The sequence below is a fragment of the Macrotis lagotis genome, chromosome 4, assembly GCF_037893015.1.
Source record: "Macrotis lagotis isolate mMagLag1 chromosome 4, bilby.v1.9.chrom.fasta, whole genome shotgun sequence".
In the NCBI taxonomy this organism is placed as follows: domain Eukaryota; kingdom Metazoa; phylum Chordata; class Mammalia; order Peramelemorphia; family Peramelidae; genus Macrotis; species Macrotis lagotis.
In genome coordinates, this window is record NC_133661.1 from 270640875 (window position 1) to 270664996 (window position 24122).

Below are 24122 nucleotides of genomic sequence, written 5' to 3' on the forward strand. Positions count from 1 at the left end.
CTCTTAAATGAAAAAATATATAAACTGTATTCTTTTATACTGGTCATTTCTTTTTATGGTTGTGTAAATGTAGTAGCTGCTAATTTTGGTTTTCACAAATTTCAAGTTTGGCTTTTATATCATTTTTGTATTATTAACAGAATGATATTAACCCAATAGATTTTCAGTTTTAAAATTAGTTTTTTAAAAGTAATCACGTAAAACCTTTTAAAATAAAATACTATATTGGTGCATAAAAATTCATTTATCTTTATGGTTTATAAATAAATAAAAACATGAGGGGATGGGTCTCAAAATTTCCTATTGAGCATGCTCAGGATCAAAAAAATGGAGATAGTGACTGTAGAGAACAAACACCAACCAGTAAATACAAGTGGAAATCGCGCATCCGCTAAGTCTGAGCCGCACCGCACGCCGTCGCGCGTTCCATCGCGGGCTCCTCCCATGTCCCGCTCACTGATTGGATGGGGGCATCGGGCCTGGCTCGCCGGTTGCCGGAAGGAAGGCGGCAGTGATTCCATTCTTGAAAGGACCCTAGGGAAGCCTGCGCCGGGGTGGTGGCCTGCCGGAAGGAAAATGGTGAGTTGCCGTCCGGAGGCGGGGGTGGGGGCGGAGGGCTGGCTTGGCCGGGCTGGGCCTGGGCAGGGTCCGATCGGGAAGGACAGAGCTGCCCCGAAGGCGCGGCGGGGCCCTCCTCCGCCTGGACAGGCCTTGGCTCCGTTCCAGGGGGCCCTGGTCCTTAACGGCCGGCACAGCCTCCCCCTGCCAAAGGGCGGGCCTCGAGGCCTTGGCTCCCCGGCTGCTGGGAAACGTGGCCTCTGGCGAGACCCGCCCGGTCCCGGGTCCCCAACCTGCTGCGGGCTGCTAGGCGCCTTGGTGGGGCAGAGGTGGGCAGAGGTGGGCAGAGGTGGGCAGGGGAGCCTGGAGCTGGGGCGGGCCCGGGGAGCAGTCGGCCCTCTGGTCTTAGGGTTCGTCCCGGGGCCTCCCCCGTCCCTCTTTGGGGTTCTCAACCGCCCTTTCTTTCACTTTCTGAATCCAGAAGCCTAAAGCTTTGAGATGCCCGAAATACCGGCAGAAGTTAATTGGTGGACTCCGGTGACTTGGGTCTCGTGTTCTTTAAGTCTTGTCTTTCTCTTCCGGAAAAAAAAAAAGTTACAGAATTGAAGTAATTTCTCGATAACTCTCGTCTCAATTATCTGATTATTTTAACTCAGATTATGCGGGAAATTGCATTAACTTCATTTGACTCATTTTAGCTCTTAGATTTTCTTTCCAGTGTAGAAGTCAATTTAGAAATTTTGAAAAGGATAATTGTAGCTAGCATTTCTATAGAATTAAAGCACTTTACCAATATTTTCTTAACAATAGCCATATTTAGTCCCATTTTTGCAGATTATGAAAACTAAGGCAAGATGTTGTGAATTGCATAGTATCTGAGGTTGGATTTGAACTCACTTTTGAGCACCAGATAAATGCATAAGATGGGCAGTTGAGATTCAGGTTATCTATTTTACCTCAGAAATCTTAAGATTTAGAACTGAAAGGAATCTTAGAGGATAGCTACTCCAATCCCCTTCATAAAACCTAGGGATTTTAAGTGAATCACTTGAAGTTACAGAGAGTAAAGGCAACTAAGAGAGTCAGTGGATGGAGTGCTGGGTCTGGAACCAAAGACATGAGTTCAAATTTGGCCTCAGAAGTACTGAGTAAACCCTGGGCAAATCATTTAACCCTGCTTGCCACTGTCATCAAATGAACTAGAGAAATATTTGACATTTTTTGCCAAGAAAACCCCAAATAGGGTCAGGAACACCCAGAACTGAACAACAAAAGCACAAGGCAGTAAAGGACAGAAGTGGAATTACTAATCAGGTTTCACTAAATCTGGAGTCAATGCTTTTGTCAAATCACACCTCCCTCCATATCTGCACACTAGATTTTTTTTTTGGCAAGGCAGTGGGGTTAAGTGACTTGCCCAAGGTTACACAAGTATTTTTTTTTTAGGTTTTTGCAAGGCAAATGGGGTTAAGTGGCTTGCCCAAGGCCACACAGCTAGGTAATTATTAAGTGTATGAGACCGGATTTGAACCCAGGTACTCCTGACTCCAAGGCCGGTGCTTTATCCACTACGCCACCTAGCTGCCCCTAACACCAGTATCTTGAGGTCAGCTTTGAACTCAGTTCCTCCTGATTCCAGTGCTAGTGCTCAATCCACTGTGCCACCTAGCTGCCCCTACATTAGATATTTAAATATTTTTATTTTATTCATAAAAACAGTTTGGTTCAGTGAAACTACAGGTCCATCCCAGAAAGGAAGATATACAAATTAAGTCACATTCTTTTTAACTATGGGGAAGAAAAATTAAAACATTATTCTTGGTTTTCCTTGAGCACCTATTGTGTTCAATCTAGTTTTTTTTGGTTTTGTTTTATTTAGGTTTAAGGCAAACGGAGTTAAGTGGCTTGCCCAAGGCCACACAGCTAGGTAATTATTAAGCGTCTGAGATGGGATTTGAACCCAGGTACTCCTGACTCCAAGGCCGGTGCTTTATCCACTATGCCACCTAGCCGCCCCTTCAATCTAGTTTTGAAAGATTATAGTCTCTAAAATTATTTTAATCTTAATTGGACAGCTCTCCAGTGTGTTTATTAATAAAAACTGTAATAATAGTCTCCATATCTCAGGGAAGAAGAAATAATGACATAATCTCTAGCTTTCAAACTTCACAATCTCTGAAAGAAAAGGAAATAAAGTTGGGGAGAAGTAAAGAATGAGTCATTATATAAGTTTCAGAAAGTAACAAATAATGTCTCAGTTTTCATCACAGAAGCAGAGTGGAGTTGTCTAGCCTCTTAAATGTAATATAATACCCATTGAATGAGAAGTATTGATTCATTAGTGATGGTGGCTGATATAGTGTATCACTTTATAAATATATTGAGTTATTGTTAGAATAACAACCTTAAATGCCAAAAGTTATGATATTTAAATTTTTGTTTAATTGAAAGTGAAGATGGGGATTAGGGTGGATAATATGGCCTAGATCTGCCACTGACAAGGGATACAAGAGGGGGTTGTAATAATAATAATAATAATAATAATAATAATAATAATAATAATAATAATAATAATAAATAACTGTGTTCCAAGAACTGTGCTAAAGTGCTTCACAGATATCTCATTTGATACTCAAACAATTCTCAGAGGTAGGTCCCTTTTTTAAAATCCCATCTTAAAATCATTAAAACCCGTTCATAAGCATGGGGAATAATAACTTGCTATAAATAAATTTAAAAAACAACAATAACAACATTGAGAAGCACTTTAAAAAGAAAACATGCTTTTTTGTAATCATAGAAAGATCTGTATGATTGAGAGGCAAAATGTGAATGAAAAATCATTTATTAAATACTTGGTATATGCTAAACACTGATGATACAAATACAGAACCAAAGATTTCCTCTGCTCATAAGTTTACAGTCTAATAGATGCAGACAACATGAACTGAAGAATGCATTATGGAAAGGAATGGGCGTTTAGGTCCTGAAAGTTACTGGGAAGGTGAGAGGGACCATAGGGTAACAGCTTGACATATCCCTGACAGAAATCATGGGAAAATTGATCTGATAATTATTGCAGACCTGAAAAAATAGAGATAGGATAAGGAGGACATCTAGTGAGGCATGTGGTGAGTAGATGGCCTTGGAGTACAGCAATAAATGAAATAGGGCTCAGCCCTTCCTAAGATAGTAGGCTAGAAAGAATACTTAACGAGCATAGCACCAAGGTCAATTCCAAAGATGAAAGGGTTAAAACATTCCATTTAAAGTTTCTCTTGGTTACAGGGCATTTGATGAGTAGGGAGTGAATGTAGTATGACAGGGGTATCTACAAAAAGACCTGATTTCAAGCTTCTGACATATACAACACATGTTGCTTGTGTGACCCTAGGCAAGTCATTGAACTTTTAACTTGGTAAGACCATAAGTTGCAGGGAAATTGAGTTTCCATTGATAGGGGAACTTTCCTCACCAAAAATTCCCTTTTACCAACAAGATAACAAGTTGACCAAAAAAAAAAACTAAAATTAAGCTGCAATACTGACAAGGTTGGAAGTACTAATTTACTAATTCCCAGAAAGTATTTAGCTCTGCCTTGTATTGCTGTTAGGTAGATATTTGAATATAATTTTAAAATAACTAAATTCTATATTATTTGCTCTAGCCCATTTCTTAATAGTATTTTAGGTTTTCCAAAATTATTACCTCCTACCTTTTTTAATATATCTTTTTCTAATATGCTTTCCTATGCTCAATTTTTTTATATTATTGCTATTCATTTGGAACCTTCAGTAGTGATAGCACTTGATGGGAGGTACATTTTACATTTATTTGTATAACTGAATAAATGTGTTTTGGGTATATGATAACCAGAAGAGGAAGTGGTAACAGTTCTGTTAGGGGTAGCCCTGAAATAGGCCAGAACCCTATTAGTTTAAGTTTGATGTTGCAATGACATGAAGCACTCTTAGGTCATTTAGCAGTGAATAAAATGAGGTTTACTTAAGCTATAATACAGGAAGGGTATTCGACAAGGATACTCTAAATTAGAACTTAGCTTGGGTAGACACAACCTTCCCCCCTTCTCCTCCCCTTACAGAAACATGCAGTTTGGGAACATTCACCAAGCCTTTATATGGTTAGAAAACAGTCATTGAAAGCAGAATTTGAGTCTTAGACCCCCAGGCCTTAATTGACAGTCTTGTCACCTTTCATAGAAAAGGCCTCTCTATGTGGCCAGGCAAGCAGTGATCCTGGTAGAATGATTCTGTCACAAATCCTACCTAAAATTTTAATTTTTTTAACGGATGGTTACCTACAAATAATTTAAAAGGGGGGGGCAAGGGGTTAGATATTTTGGCAAATAAATTAAAGACTTACATTCAAAGTACACTTAATCTACTTGTGTGACCTGTTGCAAAGCACTTAACCATCCTGAGCTTTAGTTTCTTCTATAAAATGAGGGAGTTGGATTACATGACCTTTGAGGCCCCTTTCTGTTCTAAATTTAAATTGATCTGGCTAATTATGTTAATGATTGAATTCCTTTAGGTTTCTTTTATGATCACACATAATGGACATAATACTTGTTAGCTTCTGAAGATCAGAATGTTTAATTCTTTTCTTTAATTAATATTTGTATGTTTCAAAACATTTTAATTCTTCCATCAATTCAATTTTAGAGCAGTAAATATTTATAGAGAGTAAATATTAAGAACAGTTTTGAAAATTGAGAGATTTATAATTTTGGATTTGAAATAAAGACATGATGTCTAGGGATAATTCTTTAATACTTAAACAAATAAATGGTTTTTCCATATGGTTATTCTCTGTAGTAGCATAAATATACATTGTGTCTTTTATCCAAGTTCTACCATAAATCTTCCAGAGGATTCAATCAACATTCCAGATTGCCTTCTGGATTTCCTGACTGTATGTAGGTTGTCTGAAAAATAATTATACAACCCATCTGGTAGTCTTTTCACATTACTGGCTCACTTTATTTTCTGGTCATTTATCTATTTGATGATGTCTTTAATAATTTGCTGGTATTAAAAAAGAAAACCTTTGCTCAGGAAAAAACTGAGGGTAAAATGGTCATTACATATGAAAGGGTTCAGAGTGGTGCCTTTGCTTTTTTGCTATCAGTATTTATGTGTGCAATAATGTTATATAGTTTTAATTAACCCATAATAAACATGGGATTTTAAAAAAAGATTCCTGGGGTAGGTGGGTGGCACAGTGGATGGAGCACTGGCCCTGGAGTCAGGAGGGCCTGAGTTCAAATCCAGCCTCAGACATTTATTAATTACCTAGCTGTGTGACTTTGGGCAAGTCACTTAACCCCATTGCCTTGAAAAAAAAAGATTCTTGCAAAGAAACCTCAGGTTAAAGATAATACTAATAATGCAAATAAGTAATCAAGAGAATGGGTACTCCTAGTATTAACTCTTTGTCAGCCACATTGGATTTGGCAAGTTGACTACCTAAATAATGAAATTAACAAAAAAATCATTTGGAAAATTGTTTAATCAGCATAGATAATAATGCATCTCTTCATTGTGAAGCTACTTGAGCTATCTTTTTCACCTTCAACAATGATTAAAAGTTATGAAATAAACTGAACTTACAGTCAGACTAGATCTCTGTGTCACCAAGTATTAAGCCAGGGTTTTAAAAAATAATGAAGCATATTCAGTTACAATGATCTTATAAACCACTATAGTAATAAAATTTTAATGAAGACAAAAGATTTTTGTGCCAATTAGAAATAAAATTATTTTAAATTTCTATTTTCTATGCAAAATTCTATTTTCTAATGCATGTAATTTATTAGAATGGTACATGTTTATAAATAATATGTGGGAGGGTTCAAAAATTTTTCTGGCCAGAAAAAAAAAAAGATCAAAATCAAAGTATATGTTCAGTTGTGTGGCCTCTGGGTGTCTTTTTATCTTAAAATTCTGCAGGTAATTTCTCATTTGATCTCTACTCAGAATATCTGCCATAAAACCATTTTTGATGAGAATACCTTTTATAAGTTACCTCTTGCTTCTTTGAACGACTCAACACAAGCACAGGAGTCCCCTTATTGGAAGAGAGCTTTTATTGTTTTTAAGATATTTTGCTCTATCAAGTCAGATCATTGTAGTCAGCAAAAAATAAGTTCTCTGTAGTTGTATGTTCTCTGCATCTTTCAGTAACTTACATAACTAAAGATTAGGTCTTTTGTAGAATTTTTTTGTGAAGGAACAGTTTTTTTTTATACCTTCCTCAAAGACACCCTGAGTAGATAGTTGTTATTCTCCTAAAGATATTTCTAAAGTTGGAATGATAGGCACGAGTTGATTGCTACTGACATTTTCTTAATTGGTTTTGTTTTTGCTTTTTAAAGTAATAATTGTCTATAATTTTCTCTAAGTGTTGTTATCATCTTATCATTCAGATCAACAACTGACCCCTCAGTGCTCTCAAAAACAACCTGCACAAATCTCCTATTTTATATTTGATCTAGTCCAGATGCTCTTACTCTGTTAGCTTTTCTTAGCACTATTTCTACTTCCACAGTAGAAACTATGACAGTACAAATATGATGGCTGTAGAGCTTTCCATGTCAAAGATAGAGGAAGAAGTTTTATTATAGAAATTTTTCCATGGGGGGGGCATTAATTCTTAATTTCTCAAGATGACTAGTCTTTTTTCTTTTTGGTAAGGCAATGCAGTTAAGTGACCTGTCCAAGGTCACACACATAACTACAGAAGTATTAAGTGTCTGAGATCTAGTTTGAACTCAGGTCCTTCTGACTCCAGGACCAGTACTCTAGTTACTGCCCCAAGATGACTAATCTTAATGGGATATCTCACCAAATTTTCTGAAATTTTGTTTTCTCTTGTTACTGCCAGTTTTATGCAATAATATTGTATGTAATGTTTCACTCTCCTTCTATGAAGGATTTTTTTTAACAGTTTTTGGTCTAAAACGGTACTACAGTATATTTCCCCTTGATAAAGAGTTCAGTATTTTCTTGTAGAGGTCATCCTTAGATTTTCTTGGGCCCACTATACTAATTGGTCTATTATTTCCTGGAAATGATAATAGTCTGTGTCGATGTCTGTCTTCTATTCATTTCCCATTTTTCACCATCAGTGACTTTAAATATGGCAGGTTGGTGCAGTGTCTTCTAATTGTATCGATTTTAATCTTCATTCTAATAAGTGGATGGTCAGGCTATACATAAATGATTCAAAAATGATTCCCACATTTGTAACTGTTTTCTGTCATTTAGTTAATTTCATTTTTTTGCTATTATTTAATGTTATGTACTGAATCTCCTTTGAGTAGTCATAATATGCACATCTGTTTACATTTCTTAATTGTGAATCACATTTTCCATTTTTTGTTTGCTTTCTTTGATGTTTTTTCTTCATGACTTCCTTTGCATTGAAATTATTAAGTATTAAGGTATATTTCAATTTAATTTGGAAACTCTTAATGAGTTCCTTTTAGACTCTACTTCCTTTATCATCTTCATTAGAATTTGGCACACAAATGAGTTATTTTGGGGAGTCTTTTTACAAATGTAACATAATAGATGTTCAGGTGCTCTTTGAAATAATTTTTCTTGTTTTCTTTTGGATGCAAAATAAAACCACCTCTATCTACTCCATTATGTGTCTTCCTGAACAACCTGATTTAACTTTTCATTTAACTGCTACTTTTGTCTTCCAGTTTCACTTAGAGTGTGAACGGCAATATTCTTATGATTCATTTCCTCCAGTAAGTCAACTAATTGGTCCCTAGACAAGGATTTCACATTTATAGTACCAGCAGTTAAATTAGTGTTTACAGATAGTCTAATCTCCAGAAGGAGGTGAATAGGCAGGAAGGCCTAAATTTAAATCCAACCTAAAGATGCATACTAACTGTGGGGCCTTAGGAAGGTCACATAATTTGTCTGCTTCAGTTACTTCATCTGTTAAGTGTAGATAATGATATCACTTCATATTGTTGTGAAGAGAAGAATATTTGTAAAGTGCTTTGCAAACTTTAGGTGCTAAAGAAGTGCTATTATAATTGCCATTTAGGACTGAGCCATTTGTATTTTTCTTTGCAATGACCATGGAATTTAACATCTAGTGACTGGTCTATCTACTGGTAATTAGTTCATTGATAATTATCTAGTCTGTTACTAAGATAAGAATTGGAACCTTTCTAGCATGGTGAAACTAAGTCAGCCTTTGGGATTCAGTTATTTTTCACACTTCAGTGATACATCTTGAGAAGAAACAAAAGGCAATAAATATGTCCCCTAAATCTAGAATAAATTAACCTTTTTAGTTTTCCTAATAATTTTAAAATATTTTCCTTTACTGGTTCTGTCATAAACTGGAGATCTGTTTTTCAGCTACTCCAGAATGATAGCTATTGACTACTTCCTCAGAAATCTCTGGAAAAGAAAATTCCATGATCTTCCTTGATAATTATTCTTGCTGTAGTTATAGTTAGGAAGTATTTTCTTTATGATTGCTATTTAAATCCCTTCAATTGAAATTTTAATCCTCTTCTTTTTTTCATTACATAGAATAGTTCTTTAATTTTCATAATATGTAAGAAGTATCCTGTCCTAAGGGACCTGGATTCTAATACTGGCTCTGATCTTTGGGTGACTTTGGACAAATCATTTAATCTCTCTAGGTTTTAGTTTCTTCCTCTGCAAAACAAGAGAGGTTATTAAACTTTCTTCCAAGATTCACTCTTAAATCTGTGGATTTGTAGTATCTCCAAATTTTCCTCCTCTATAGGCTATGTTGACTCTCTTTAGTCTTCTCTAATGTAGTTCTATTTTCCAACTCTTCAATAAAGGGTTATTCTTTTCAAAGACCCTTTTGGAATTCTTCAAATACTTTAATTGTGGATCCAAATCTGAACACTTTATAGCTAGAAATCATTTTTTTGTGTCTATGTATTCTATGCTTTTGTATATGTACTTTTTTCTCCCAAATATTGCCTTACTTAGATTACTTAGATTGCCTCACTTAGATCCTTGACCTTTCCCCTTTTGCTGAATGGAAACTTTCTAAAGACTTAATGTTTTCAGGATTTTTCCTCCCTGTGGAAATTATTCAATATATGTCATCTGCCTTGATCAGGGCAAGAAGGATTAAGTAATCCAATCCATCTCCATGAAGTCTACCATATCAGATAGAAAAAAAGTTTAAGTGGACAAATAAGATAGTTAAAATTAATAAAAGGTAAAAATTACTCTTCAGTTATTTCACTTTTATATATTTGGCATTTCTATTCATTTACTGCTAATGTCTAGCTGTGTATAGATTGCTTATTTACATGTATGGTTTTTTAAATTACATACTGAAACTATTTCATTTATATGTGTGTTTTTTTTTTCCCAGAGTGAATCTCTGGTGGTTTGTGATGTTGCTGAAGATCTAGTGGAGAAACTGAGAAAGTTTCGTTTTCGCAAAGAAACTAACAATGCTGCTATTATAAGTAAGCTCAACTATTGTCAGCAAAATTTTAGTCTTATACTTGTTTACTCCTTCACTAAAAGCCACAAGTCATGTAATAAATTTTTCTAAAGTAATTTTACTTCCCAGATTTTTCTTTTCATTTTACTTTTTACACCAAAGCAACAACTAAAAGTCAGAAAACAGGAAAAGAACGATTCTCCACAAATGTATCAACTCCTAGTAAATACTAGTTCGTGTTCCTTGCAAGTGGTTTTTGGCTTCCCTTCTATTTGAAGCTTCAATGTAATAATATAAAAAAAATCATGTGTATCTCAAATACTTTTAAATGTTTTGTTTTTATCTGAGGATAAAGGAGATGTTTTACTCTAGATATAGCAATATTAAAAAGTTTGTTAAGTATTCAGCATGTCCACTTTTTTTTTTCAAAAGTAAGCTACTATTTATCAGCAAATGCCACTTTTTCCTAAATATCCAAAAGGTGAGAATAGTGTGGATCTTGCCTTCCCCATTTCTCATCAAAAATGAATTTGAGGGATGGCTAGGTGACTCAATGGATAGACCATCCGCCCTGGAGTCAGGAGTACCTGAGTTCAAATCCAGCCTCAGACACTTAATAATTACCTAGCTGTGTGGCCTTGGGTAAGCCACTTAATCCCATTGCCTTGCAAAAAACCTAAAAAAATAATAATGATGATGATAATAAAAATTTTTAAATGAATTTGAGGAGCAGCTATGTGGCACAGTGGATAGAGCACTGGCCCTGGAGTCAGGAGTACCTGAGTTCAAATGTGGCTTCAGACACTTAATAATTACCTAGCTGTATGGCCTTGGGCAAGCCACTTAACCCCATTTGCCTTGCAAAAAACCCTAAAAGAAAAAAATGAATTTGACTTTAAAGACTCTTCTGCTGAATGAGAGTCTGAAATTGTATTATTTGGTAATCATGGTAAAAGGTGAAGTCAAGAGGGGAAGGGAATGCAATAAATTCTGTAGTCTGCTTCTCTACTAAAATGCTTGTGGCAAACTAATAGTAATAACTTTGCAGCTATACTTAAGCTACAGATTAAAAGTCTAAACCAGTCTAAGCACATTTGTGAAAAATGAAACTGCACATTTTATTGATATAATAAATTCAGCTTTTACCTTAGAAGAGAGGCTGTTCTAAATCTTTTTGATTTCTATTTGAAAGTTTGCTATATCAGTAAGCAATTTATAAGGGAAATTTACTTCAAATAAAATAAAGTTAGGTTTTTCCCCTGCATTTATTAAAAACCTTAGTACTTGCTTGCACCAAAGAAGGTGAACTAGGTATTTTACAATTCATATATATTTGAGTTTGGAATGTATGTTGATCACCATACTTGAATGTAGTTATCTGATGCTTGGGGAATTTCACTTCAAATAAAATAAAGAAGTGGCATTACTACCCTGACTCAGAAAGACCAAGTAAGCCATTCTTATTTTCCATATTGTACAGTTTTCTTTCTTTATTGATCAACCTTCGTCTACGGTTCATTCATTCCATGCTGGATGTAGCTCATTCTGACTGGTGCAAAATTTGGCTTTTTTCTAAATCTTTCCAGGATTAGAAAAGAAAATTTAAATATTTGGACTTTAAAAGACTTTTTTGTAAAATATATTGAGGTAACTAAAATAGCAATATTCTAAATAAGTAGATTAAGTACTGCTGGTTCATAAAATAAACCATTACAGGTACTATCAACAAATTTGATAATCTGTGAGAATCTTATTTTCAAGGATTGTCTATATAAAAATATAACTATCCCAAAGAACCTGTATTAGGCTAATAAGTCATCAGTTAGTTTGACTTTTGTGTTTCCATTGTAGATACTAAAAAAAAAATTAAGTTCAAGGGATGGGAAAATTTTATTCACATTAGATGTATGCAAATTCATATATCTGTATGTTATATTTTTATTATAGTGAAGATCGACAAGGATAAACGGCTGGTAGTCCTGGATGAAGAGCATGAGGTTGGTCAAATCAACTAAAGATAATCTTTTAATATAGTTCAATTATGTTATATGAAAAATGACATCTTTGCTATATATAATTTCCCATATTCCTGATAGGCTTAGAGTGAATATAAATAGCATTTATTTCTGTTTGACCAGAAATCCTGAGGATCTTTACTTACTAGATTGATTGGGGGGGGGGGGCCCTAGGGAAAAGAGACCATTCTTTGTCTCATTTCTTTCTTACCTAAGCTTAATCACCAAATGATTGTTGCCTCAGGCAAAGTGAGACCTGTTAAAGATGGTCAAGGGCAACTAGGTAGCTTAGTGGATAGAGCACAGGCCCTAGAGTTAGGGGGACCTAAGTTCAAATTTGGCCTCAGTTATGTGGGTCACTTAACCCCATTGCCTTGCAAAAACCAAAAAAAAGAAAAAAGGTCAAGGTTTCGGGCCATGTCATCCTGCTATATAAATTGACTTACGGGGCTAGCTAGGTAGTGAAGTGGATAGAGCACTGGCCCTGGAGTCAGGGGGACCTGAGTTCAAATATGCCTCAGAAATACAATAATTACCTAGCTGTTTGACCTTGGGCGAGTCATTAACCCCATTGCCTTGCAGAAAAAAATTCACTTACAGTGGCATCACCTCCCTGGTCTTCTTGGAGAAAAAGACAAACAATTTCCTCATATAAAATTTAATTCTTTCAAATGTGTGGTCACTACATGGAAAAAAAAATTGTAATAATTACATTGCTTTGCCAAGTTAAGAAAGGAAATCCCCCCCAAAAAATAAATAAAAAATTAAAAGAAATGAGATCCCATTTAATAAACACAATTGAGAAAGAGTTCCTTTTTTCATATGTGAGATGTGACAAGCCCTTTTATCTTTTGCTGAGCTGCTGCTCAACCAGTATGATTTGGCTTTCTATAAGTTACAGAGAGGAATAGTGCCTGGGATTTTGTTGGTATAGGAAACTCTCTACCAATTCAAGTCATCAGTCTACTCAGCAATTTAGGGTTTTTTAGTAGTCAGATTAAGTGATAGGTTACTAAACTAGAATTTGTCAAATGCCAGATTAAACTAAATTGAGTCTTCCTGCCTCCTGACTTCATTATCCTTTTTTGATCTTAGTTTAGCTGATGAATTAAAACTTCATTCTAATTTGACTTTAAAAAAAAATCAGGGCAGCTAGGTGGTGTAGTGAGTGGATAGAGCACTGGCCCTGGAGTCAGGAGTACCTGACTTCAAATCCAGCCTCAGACACTTAATAATTACCTAGCAAGCCACTTAACCAAAAAACAAAACTTGGTGATGTGAAAATGTATTAATTTTTTTTTTATTCCAGAAGAAATAAATGAAACTTATCTGGAGAAGAATGTTCATTCTTTTCATCCGACTATGGGGTTTTTAAAGTTGAAGATCTAACAAAGTTTATATTTCTATCAGCCTATCATTTAGTCAACATAGTTAAGGTTAGAATAGATAGTTGACTAGATAGAATGGAAGAGGTTAGAATAGAATTCTTTACTAATCTAGTCAAATTCTGCTTTACTGATAAAGGTTGTAAGTCTATAATTATACTGTAATACTGTTGCATTTATCCTACTAATTACTTATCTCCAAGATCCTTCTTAAACATTGCTTTTTTGTTGACTTGCCAGGGTATTTCACCTGATGAACTTAAAGATGAGTTACCTGAAAGACAACCTCGATATCCTTTTTGGTTTTGCTTTTTGAAGTTATTTTTCCCTTTAGGAAACAAAATTTTGCATGCATGCGCACGCGCACACACATACCCATACATATATGTATATTTCACTCATTCTATACTTTTAAAAACTATATTATTGTATATTTTTATTGTAGTTTTTAATAATATTCCATTCTTAAGTTACTCTTTTATAAGATGGAAGAATGTAAAAGGATGTAGTTGGGGGCCTGGTTTAAATTGATTGAAAAGAACACAGTTCTTCTAACCTAGTGTTCTTTTTAAAAAGATTCTTACTCATACTAAAATAGTGTGTGTGTTTTTTTCCTATTTCCTTAACTTAAGAAAAACCTTCATTGTATATAGTTATAAATATCAACATGATGATGGAAGAGTTTCATACCCTCTGTGCTTTATTTTCTCTAGTCCTGTTGGTAAGTGTGATTCTTCCATAATGTACATATGTAAAGAAATAACTCCTAGTAAAGTCAAGTCAAATTATGTTGAATGATGTACTAGAAACTGAAACATGCTACATTTCTTAAATATCATGTTGGATATGTGATATGTGAATATCCCTGTGTAGCAAGAGTTTTCTTAAAGGTAAGCCTATATTGAACTTCATTCAATTTATTTATTTATTAGTGAAGGATATCATGAGGCAGTCCCGTGGCCTAGACTTTATGAATAACCTGAGTGCTAGATAAGACATTTAAAATTTGGGCTTTCTTAAGTAGAAAAGGTTAAACTTTAAACTCTACTTTTATTTTTTTAATTGTTAAAATTATTTGAGTTATACATTTTTCACTTGAATTCGGTCAGTTACTATAAATTTTAAATTTATTGTCAGATTCCAGAGCTCTTTTAAAAAATTAAGATCATAAAAAAAAAATTTAAATTGAGATCATCAGGGCAGCTAGGTGGTGCAATGGATAGAGCACTGACCTTGGAATCAGAGGACCTGAGTTCAAATATGGCCTCAGACACTTAAATAATTATCTAGCTGGTAACCTTGCCTTGCAAAAAAAAATTAAGATCATCAAAACTAATTTCTCAAGACTTTTCACAACTTGGTCAATCCATTTGCAGATGTGCTCTTTATATACTGGACCACTTGAGTTCAGAGTAATTTTTGATCTCTAGGGAATAAATAATGGACAGATATATAGCAGGTTTTATCTTTCAAAAAACTGGATTAATCTTTTTTCCCTCACTCATCCTGAGAGATCTGTGTTAATTTGTAGATTTACCATTTATGGTAATTTGTAGATGTCCTAGTTATAAAAGCATTATAAGTTTTTAAAGTATATTATATATAGTATGTAAAGTGTATTATGTATTGTGTAAAAATATGATGAAAGTATGTTCTTCAAATTTACATATTCTTAGTTTTTAAAACTATATAGTTTTTTCCTATAAAAGTATTTTTTGTGAAAAGTATGGATACTATATATATATATATATATACAGTTCAAATATTACGATAGGTAATTGCTTTTGAGATTTAAAAAAAATGAAGCAATTGTTACCAAAATAAAATGTTTTTTATTCAAAGCCAATTCTAGATTTTTTTCTTTGCAATTCAATTTAAAATTATATGACTGTAATTTAAAATAAATTTCACAAAATATTCTGATGTGCAAATTAGTAATACACAGTTAATGATTTTGTTTTGTTTTCTGTTAATTTGATTGTTTATCTACATTTCAGTTGTTATTTATATATTTTCTTGGGTCTTTTCTTTTCCCTTACCTAATTGATTAGACAGTTCAATGTAGTAGTTGGAACAAAGGCTCCCTGAGTTCAAGCATTTTAAGAATAATTTGAAACTTGATCAGATTTGGGGCGGCTAGGTGGGGCAGTGGATAAAGCACCTGCCTTGGAGTCAGGAGTACCTGGGTTCAGATGTGGCCTCAGACACTTAATAATTACCTAGCTGTGTGGCCTTGGGCAAGCCACTTAACCCCATTGCCTTGCAAAAAAAAAACTAAAAAAAAGAAACTTGATCAGTTTCTCTTCATTTCAGTTTCTTCATTTCATGGAGCCATTTGATGGAATGTGCATTTCTTTGAAGCTATTATTGCGAAAGAAGGGGATAATTTTAGGGGTCAAAATAAAAAGCAAGGAACTGTTAACACTTAACTGGATATACATTCCTTAGTGTGGACAGAATTTCCATGTAGTTCTGCCTCTTACATTATCTGGTACGTGTCAGGAAAATGGCTTTGGATTATTCTTTCAGGCAAAGAGTCAGAAGACTCATACAAGTGTTTATGGTTTTCCCCCTTCAGATTTGAAATGTGACATGCTAACTCAGAAACTATAGGGAAAGGGGAAATAAATTTCCAGGAAAAAAAATCTTATTGAAAAGAATAAATATAGATAGATAGATATTTCTTGAATGTGTAAATACCTTCTATAGAAAGCAATATATACTTTCTTCATTCTTCCATTTAAAAAAGCTATTGATTCATTTACATTTCCAAGAATGAAGGTTGATATTTGCAGTTATAGAGTTCTAATAAGCAAAACAATCTCTTTTTATGCATAATGAGAAAGGACTGTAGAACTTCAGAGATTAGGCATTAAGGAAAATATTATACTAATAAAATTTTCTTGGTCCTGTCACATATCTTCCAAATCTAATTAGTTACCAAATCCTATAGATTCTTCCTATGTAATATCTCTCTATTACAGAACTTCAGAATTAGAGACATCTGGCCATTTGTTCAAGTCATACCTGAAAGGATTCCCTACCATAATATATTTGAGAAGTGGTAATCTATGATATGTTGAAAAATTGAATGAAGAACTTACAACTTCCTGAGGTAGTCCATTCGGTTTTGGTATATCTCTAATGATTAGAAAATTTTTCCTAGATTTGCCTTTTTAGGAATTCTGCTCATTACCCTGACTCTACCATCTGCAATTTAATCCCTCTTCCACAAAAGGGTTTTACCCATCTGACTTCTCCAAGCTATATATCTCCAATTCTTCCAATTCCTCCTTATGTGATATAGGCTCAAAACTCTTCACTCTCCTAGTTGCCCTTCCCTGTTAGTTTCTAACTTTTTGAAAGAGAGGTGTCAAGAACTACATATAATTATACAGATGTCTTCTTATCAGGGAAAAGTACAGAGGGGTACGTACCATCTCCTGTTTCCTAGAAGCTTAGTATTTACCTCTCTTAATGTAGTTTAAGGCTTCATTAGCTCTCTTGGCTACCACTTCATACTGCTGACTCATTGAACTTGAAATCTACTAAAACACCCACATCTTTTCCAGACAAAAATGCATAAACATACTTATTTGATCCTTTATTTTTGAAGTTGATTTTTTTTGAAGGTGAGTATAGGTCTAACAAGTTAACAATGAACCATTAATGACTACCCTAGAATCTTACCATTCAACCAATTGTTTAGTCTCCATATTTTCCATAAAAAATATATACTTTATCACTTAGAAACATAGGAAATTATATCCATAGGATTTCCTTCATCCACCAATTGAGTAACCTTGGCAAAAGGAAATAAGGTTAGTCCGATAAAGATTTTCTGGTTCTTGAAATCACCCCTTTTTATAGTCACTAACCATATTTGGTAAAAGTTGTACATGCACATTTGCAATCACATGTTCTTAGAAGAGAGTAGTTATTTCTTCCTTGTGCCATCATTCTGAATATTTTCTCCCTGGCATTGATCTTCTCTTGTTGGTGAGATTCATATCCAAAATAGAATTCCCTTTTGTTTCTCTATTTATTGAAGGATGAAATAATAAGATATTATTAGCTGCTCTGCTTTTTGGCAGAGAAAGAACCCTAGCAGATGTCTAGATAATTGAAGTCTCTTGTTAGCTACTTTTAATTCCCACTACCACCACATGAGTTTAGTCCCTTAGCCATATATGTTCTGGACTAATGTAAAAACAATCACAGTTGGTCCCCTTGCTTCTGATCTTTATCCCTTTCATTCCATCTTGTACATTGTCTCTAAATTTTTATACCCATTACTCACCTTTTTCAATTGAGCCACATTTTCTAAAAGAATAATGGTCAAGCTCCGTAACCTGCCTACTCATAAATACTTTTTTCCCCAAAAAAATACTTTCAGTATAGGACCCAATCTGATTTTCTGACCCTAAATCCTCCATAGCTTTTTTTACAAGTAAATTTATCCATTATCCCCTAAATATAATAACTGATATAAAGGCCTTAATTAGCTTTGTAGATATTCTCCTTTGATCTTCACAACAACCTTGTGAAATACATGCTATTGTTATTTCCATTTTTACAGAAGAGAGTACCAAGGCTTAAAAAATTTAAGTGATTTTCCCTAATGATACTTAAGTTGGAATCAGGGCTCTACTGACTCCCAAGTCCTAGAACTCTTTCCACTAGATCATGCTACCTCTCTAACATAACAATCTGTACTTTACCTACATTTTCTGGTACACATATATTTGACAGTGTCATCTCTAAATGTGTGAACAAAGAATGATATGTGCAAAATGGTGTTTACAAGTAAATGCACTTCCATCAAAGTACCACTCTAGTCCTGGTATTGGGTTAACTCTGGATTCTCAAACTCTGCCTTTATGAATCTTTGGAAACGCTACTTAGCTGAAAGGCTCCAAGTGCTTCTCTGATTACAGATTGAATGTTTTTCATATCAGAACTTGAGAAGAAAATCACCAGAATGGCTCAAGTGACAAAATTTTCAGCCAGGTCAATTTACTGATAATCTACTATATCAGAGAATTTGTCATCTACATCCAACCCAGTATCATGGCTCCTTGAACTATTTAGTATATCAAAGTCAACAAACAGCTGTTAAGGACTTCCTTTGTATTAGCCAAGGAGGGAGAAAACAATAGCAACTAAGTAGATCAGGAAGAACTTAGTGGAGAAAAATAGCACCTGAGCTACACATTAAGGACTGTTTCCTCAGGCTCATGGTGATGGGGAGTTGGGAACATCATTAGAGGATACTGAAGATTTTGAGCAGATAAATTGCATGGTTAGGCTTGTCATAAGGAGTATTTATTTGGCAGCTTTGTAAAAGACTGATTGCAGAGGGGAGAAACTGTAACTAGAAAACTAGTAAAGAGGCTGTTGCACGTAATCCAGAAGAGCAGTAATAGGGGCCTCAGATTTTCAGCCTCTAATTTAGAAAGTCCCTGACATGTACCAAGTATTGTGCTCACTGCTCAGTATAAATGCAAGATTTTTATAGGGGGTAGGAGAGAGCACTAACAACTAGGGTGAAGGAGGGGAAAGATAAGGGAAGACTCAAAAGGTTAGAATGTGATTGGGATGAATTTACCCATAAAATGGAAATAGCAGACCAAAAATTTGAATTAAGCAATATGTTGTCTTCAGGAAACACAATAAGAGTTAAAAATAAAATAAAGAGCTAGAGTTAAATTTAATAGGTAAAAAAAGGGGGGGGGATAGTAATCATGATCTCATACAAAGTTAAAGCTAAAATAGATTTAATTAAAAGAAAAAATAGGAAAACTATTATGTGTCACCAGTATTCAGTATTGTGTTAGACCATTTAAAATAACTAGATGTTATAAAATATTTAAGAATATACCTACCAAAAACTGACTTGGGAACTACATAAACATAAAATATTCTTTATACAAATAAAATCAGATTTAAATACCTGAAGTAATATTATTTCATGAGTAGGTAAAAGCCAAATTAATTTTTTAAAAGGACAGTTTTATCTAGCTAATCCATTTCTTCAATGTTATCTCAATTAAATTGCTAAAAAATTATCTTACTGAGGGGCGGAACCAATATGGCAGCATGAAGGCAGGAATTCCTGGAAACTTGTTCGCAAAAAATTCCAAAAGCTGTCAAATTATGACTAGCCAAAATTTAGAGGGGCAGAACCCACATAAAGACTGAGTGATACAATTTCCCAGTCCAAGACAACTAGAAGGTCCACAGGAAAAGTCTGTTTCACAGGGACTGGGACTTGGAAAGGGCCAAAGCTCAGCTGCAATGCAGCACAGCACAGCCAGGCCAGAGGAAACCAGCTCCAGCCTTCTAGGAACAACCCCACCTGGTGCCTGGGTCTGTGGCAGAGGGGGCAGTTCCTAGACCTCTTGGCCCAGGGATCGCCAAGGACAGCCTAAAGGAGTGGTGAGAGAACTCTGTTGCACCAGAGTGAGGACCCAAAGTGAATGCGGAGCAGAGCACCAGCCTCAGAACATCCCTGTGTAGAGAACTTGCGATGGGAATTGGGGAAGTCCCAACACTAAAAGAGTGCAGCTCACAGACAGTAAGAAGGTCAGGGGGAGACTGCCGAGGTCTCTCTGCTCTCCCTGGAGCAGGACTCTGCTGTTTGCCCACACTCAGATCCAGGTTTCCATCTGAGCTCCCATATAGGAGCAGGGACCCTCCTCACAGCTCCAGGCAGAGGAGTGGGCCTTTGGTTGTCCACATACCAAAGCACAGGTAAGAGAGCAGTCTCATAAGACCTTGGAGCAATTAAGATCCCAGTGGGAAGTCCCCCCAAAAAAACCAAAGCCTTGGAAGTGTGGTAAATCAGTCATAGGCTGAGAAAATGAGTAAACAGAAAAAGAAGAATGTGACCATAGAAAATTACTTTGGTCCCATGGAGGATCAAAATACATACTCAGAAGATATCAAAGTTGAAACTTCTATATTCAAAACCTCCAAGAGAAATAGAAAATGGGCTCAGGCTATGGATGAGCTTAAAAAAGACTGAAAAGCAATTAAGGGAGGTAAAGGAAAAAGTGGGAGGAGAAGTGAGAGTGATGCAGATAAATTACAAAAACCAAGTCAGCAATTTGGTGAAAGAAATACAAAAAAAAAAAACTGAAGAAAGTAATATGTTAAAAACCAGTTTAGGCCAAATGGAAAAAGCAACACAAAAGGCAAATGAGGAGAAGAATGCCTTTAAAAAGCAGGAATGGCCAGCTGGAAAAGAAGATGAAAAAGCCCTCTGAAGAAAAAACTCCCTCAAATGTAGAATGGAACTAAAGGAAGCCTATGACTTTGTGAGAATTCAGAAAGAAATAAAACTATACCAGAAGAACCAACAATTAGAAGAAAATGTGAAATATCTCATTGGGAAAACAACTGACCTCAAAAGCAGATCCAGGAGAGATAATTTGAAAATTATTGGGCTACCTGAAAATCACTAAGAGGAAAAGAGCCTAGACTTCATTTTTCAAGAAATAATACAGCAAAATTGCCCGGAGATCCTAGAAGCAGAGAGGGTAAAGCAGAAATTGAGGGAGTTCACTGATCTCCTGAAAGAGATCCCAAAAGAAAAACTTCCAGGAGTATCATAGCCAAATTCCAAAACTCTTGAGTCAAAGAGAAAATACTAAAAGCTGCCAGAAACAAACAATTCAGCTACTGTGGCTCTGTAGTCAGGATTACACAAGATCTGGCAGCATCTACATTAAGGACTCGTAGGGCTTGAATATGATATTCCAGAAGGCAAAAGATCTTGGTTTACAACCAAGAATCAACTACCCAGCAAAACTGAACATCATCTTTCAGGGGGAAAAGATGAACTTTCAATGAAACAGGACTTTCAAACTTTACTTGTGAAGCAACCAGAGCTGAACAGAAAGTTTGATCTACAAGTACAGAACTCAGGTGAACCATAGAGGGGGTGGGTAAGAAGGACTAACTGAGGAACTTAATGATGTTGAAATGTTTTTATTCCTACATGGGAAGAAGATATTGGTAACTCATATGACCTCATTTATAAAAGCAGTTAGAAGGAGCATATATATACACAAGATGCAGAAGGGAACTTATATGGTATAATATAGTAATAAGATGGAGTCAATGGATGATAAAGGAAAGTACTGGGAGGAAAAGAAAGGAGAGGAAGAAGGGGCTAAGATTTTTCACATAAGAGTCAAGGTAAAGCTTTTTCAGTGTAGTGGAATGGGGGGAAGACGGGGAATGAGTGAGCCTTCATTCTCTTCAGAAATGGCTCAGAGAGAAAATAACATACACAGTTAGTAGGGTATAGAAATCTATCTTACCCTAGAGAACGAGGAGTAGGTAACAGAAGAGAGGGAAGATCGAGGTTAGAGGATACTCAGATACAACACACTTCTGAGCAGGGACAGGATGAAAGGAGAGAAAGAATAGAATAAATGAGAGTGGGGAGGAACATAGTGCAGGAAAATACAACTAGTAATAGCAACTGTGGGAAAAATGGTGAAGCAACTTCTCTGGTGGACCTATGATAAAAGGCAACTCATCCCAGAGACAGAACCATTGAAATCTGAACACAGACTGAAGTAGTTTCTTTCTCACTATTCTTGAGATTTCTCTTATCTCTTTGGTGGGGGGGGTATATTCACTCTCACAACAAGATTAATAATATAAAATAAACCAAAAAGTAAAAAAAAATTATCTCAGAAAAAATAATAACAAAATTCATTTGAAGAAGAAACATTCAAGAATTTCAAAAAATACAGGGGGAAAATGAGTAAAGGAAGTATATTCAGCACTATCAGACCATAGACTATTTTATAAGATGAGAACATTGGTGAAGTATAAAATGGATGATTTTTTTAAATTTTAAAATTTTTATATAAATAAATGTAACCAAGAATAGAAGGGATATAGAAAATGGGGAAGAAACTTTCATAGACAATATCTCAATTAGAATGTGATTGTTTTAGAATACTGCTTAATTTAGAAAAACATGGAAAGACTTGGACCTATAAAGGATATTGCTAACCAACTCCAGAGAAAGAGATGACAGGTGGAAGTATGCATGGTATGGTTTGACATATATGTATCTGAGTGTATGTATGTGTGTGTTTATAGATATCTATATGTGTGTTTATTCCCATTCAATTGTAACCTTTGGGGTGAGGGAAATGAGAGTATAAAAAATAAGAGGTACACAGAAGGAAGCAAAGAAAAGCTAGTTTGAAAAAATGTATAGTATTATATAGGTTTTCTTTAAATGGAAATTCATTGTTTTATATTGAATTCTCTTCTCCTGCTGTATTCATAAAAATGCTCTATTTTTCATCTTTTCATGAATCAAAAGATTTACCCAAAAAACCAAAAAAAATGCTTACCTGCAAACTATAGTACCTGATAAAATAGCTGTGTCTATTTTAGTTGGTTCATATTGTTAGGACATTTTTCTCATTGTCAAACCTTTGCATCTTCTACCCACCACTCCTAGTCCTAACTTCTGTGACCAAACAACCAGTCTAGTTTTTCTTTAACATAATTGCCCTTCAAATATTTGAAGACGTCTCTATTTCCCTCTTGAGTTTTCTCTTCTCTTAGCTAAACTACCCCAATTCCTTCATCCTCTTGGCATGAACTTAAGGTCTTTATATTACAGTTTCCCCCTTCTAGGTGTTCTTCAGATTATCAGTCATCTTTCTAAAAATGCAGCATCCTAAACAGAACATAACCCTCTCGTTGTGATCTAATGAAGGAATAATAAAGAGGGAAATTAGATTTTTCTTAATTTAGCTTATGATTTATTATATTAACCCTTTAGGTTATCATATCACAGTATCAATTCATATTCAACCTTACAATTCATGGAAACACCCAGATCTTTTTTAAAAAAAAAACTGTTGGCTAATTATATCTTTTCCTATCTTGTACATCATGAAACTTTTTTTTAAATATAAGTTACTATTAAATTTTATTAATTTTAGCTCAATATTTTATCTAATCTGATAACATCCTTTTTATCCAGTGTGCTAGCAGTTTATCTCAATCTTGTCTTTTGCAAATTTGATGTGTACTCTATAACTTTATCCAAATAAATGATAAATATGTTAAACAGAACAGGATTTAGCATTAATCTTCCCTGCTATGAAGCTTCCTGCTCATGTTGTTTCCTTCAACCAGAATGTGTGTTCCTTAAAAGCAGGGACTGTCTTACTTTTCTGTTTTTATCCCCAATGTTTGGAAAATAGTAAGCTCTTCTGAAATGAGTTTTCTACTATCCAGAGGCAGAGAAAGAACTATAGCATCTATATGCAAACCAAAGCATACTATTTTTATTTTGTTTTAATGGTTTTTCCTTTTTGTTCTGTTCTTTCAAAATATGACTAATGTGGAAATAATATTTAACATGATTACATGTATAAACTTAAAAAAAATTATTTTCTGTTCATCCATTCAAACCCTGGATCCTTAACCAAAATAACTTCAGACCATTGGTGAGTGACTACTCTTAGAGCCCTACTATTCTGCCAGTCTGAGTCTATCTAACTATATCATTTTTCTAGCCTACCTCTCTCCATCTTTTCCACAAAAAATGGAGAGAATTAAATGAGTGGCTGCTATCAAGAAAAACTGTTTTCCTCTTATACAACAATTTAGTAACCCCATCAAAAAAAAA

The 24122-nt window shown here is 34.9% G+C and overlaps 1 protein-coding gene across 1 annotated transcript in view; it reads left to right on the forward strand.

The window, feature by feature from the left end:
- The first annotated feature begins 444 nt into the window (after positions 1-444).
- The window catches only part of LOC141522511 (glia maturation factor beta), a 33366-nt gene continuing 9688 nt past the window's right edge, over positions 445-24122 (forward strand). Inside the window, exons 1-5 of the mRNA XM_074236004.1 lie at positions 445-579; positions 9973-10069; positions 11995-12044; positions 13688-13737; positions 14086-14168. Coding sequence (XP_074092105.1) covers positions 445-579; positions 9973-10069; positions 11995-12044; positions 13688-13737; positions 14086-14168 — 415 coding nt within the window. The remainder of the gene's footprint in view (positions 580-9972; positions 10070-11994; positions 12045-13687; positions 13738-14085; positions 14169-24122) is intronic.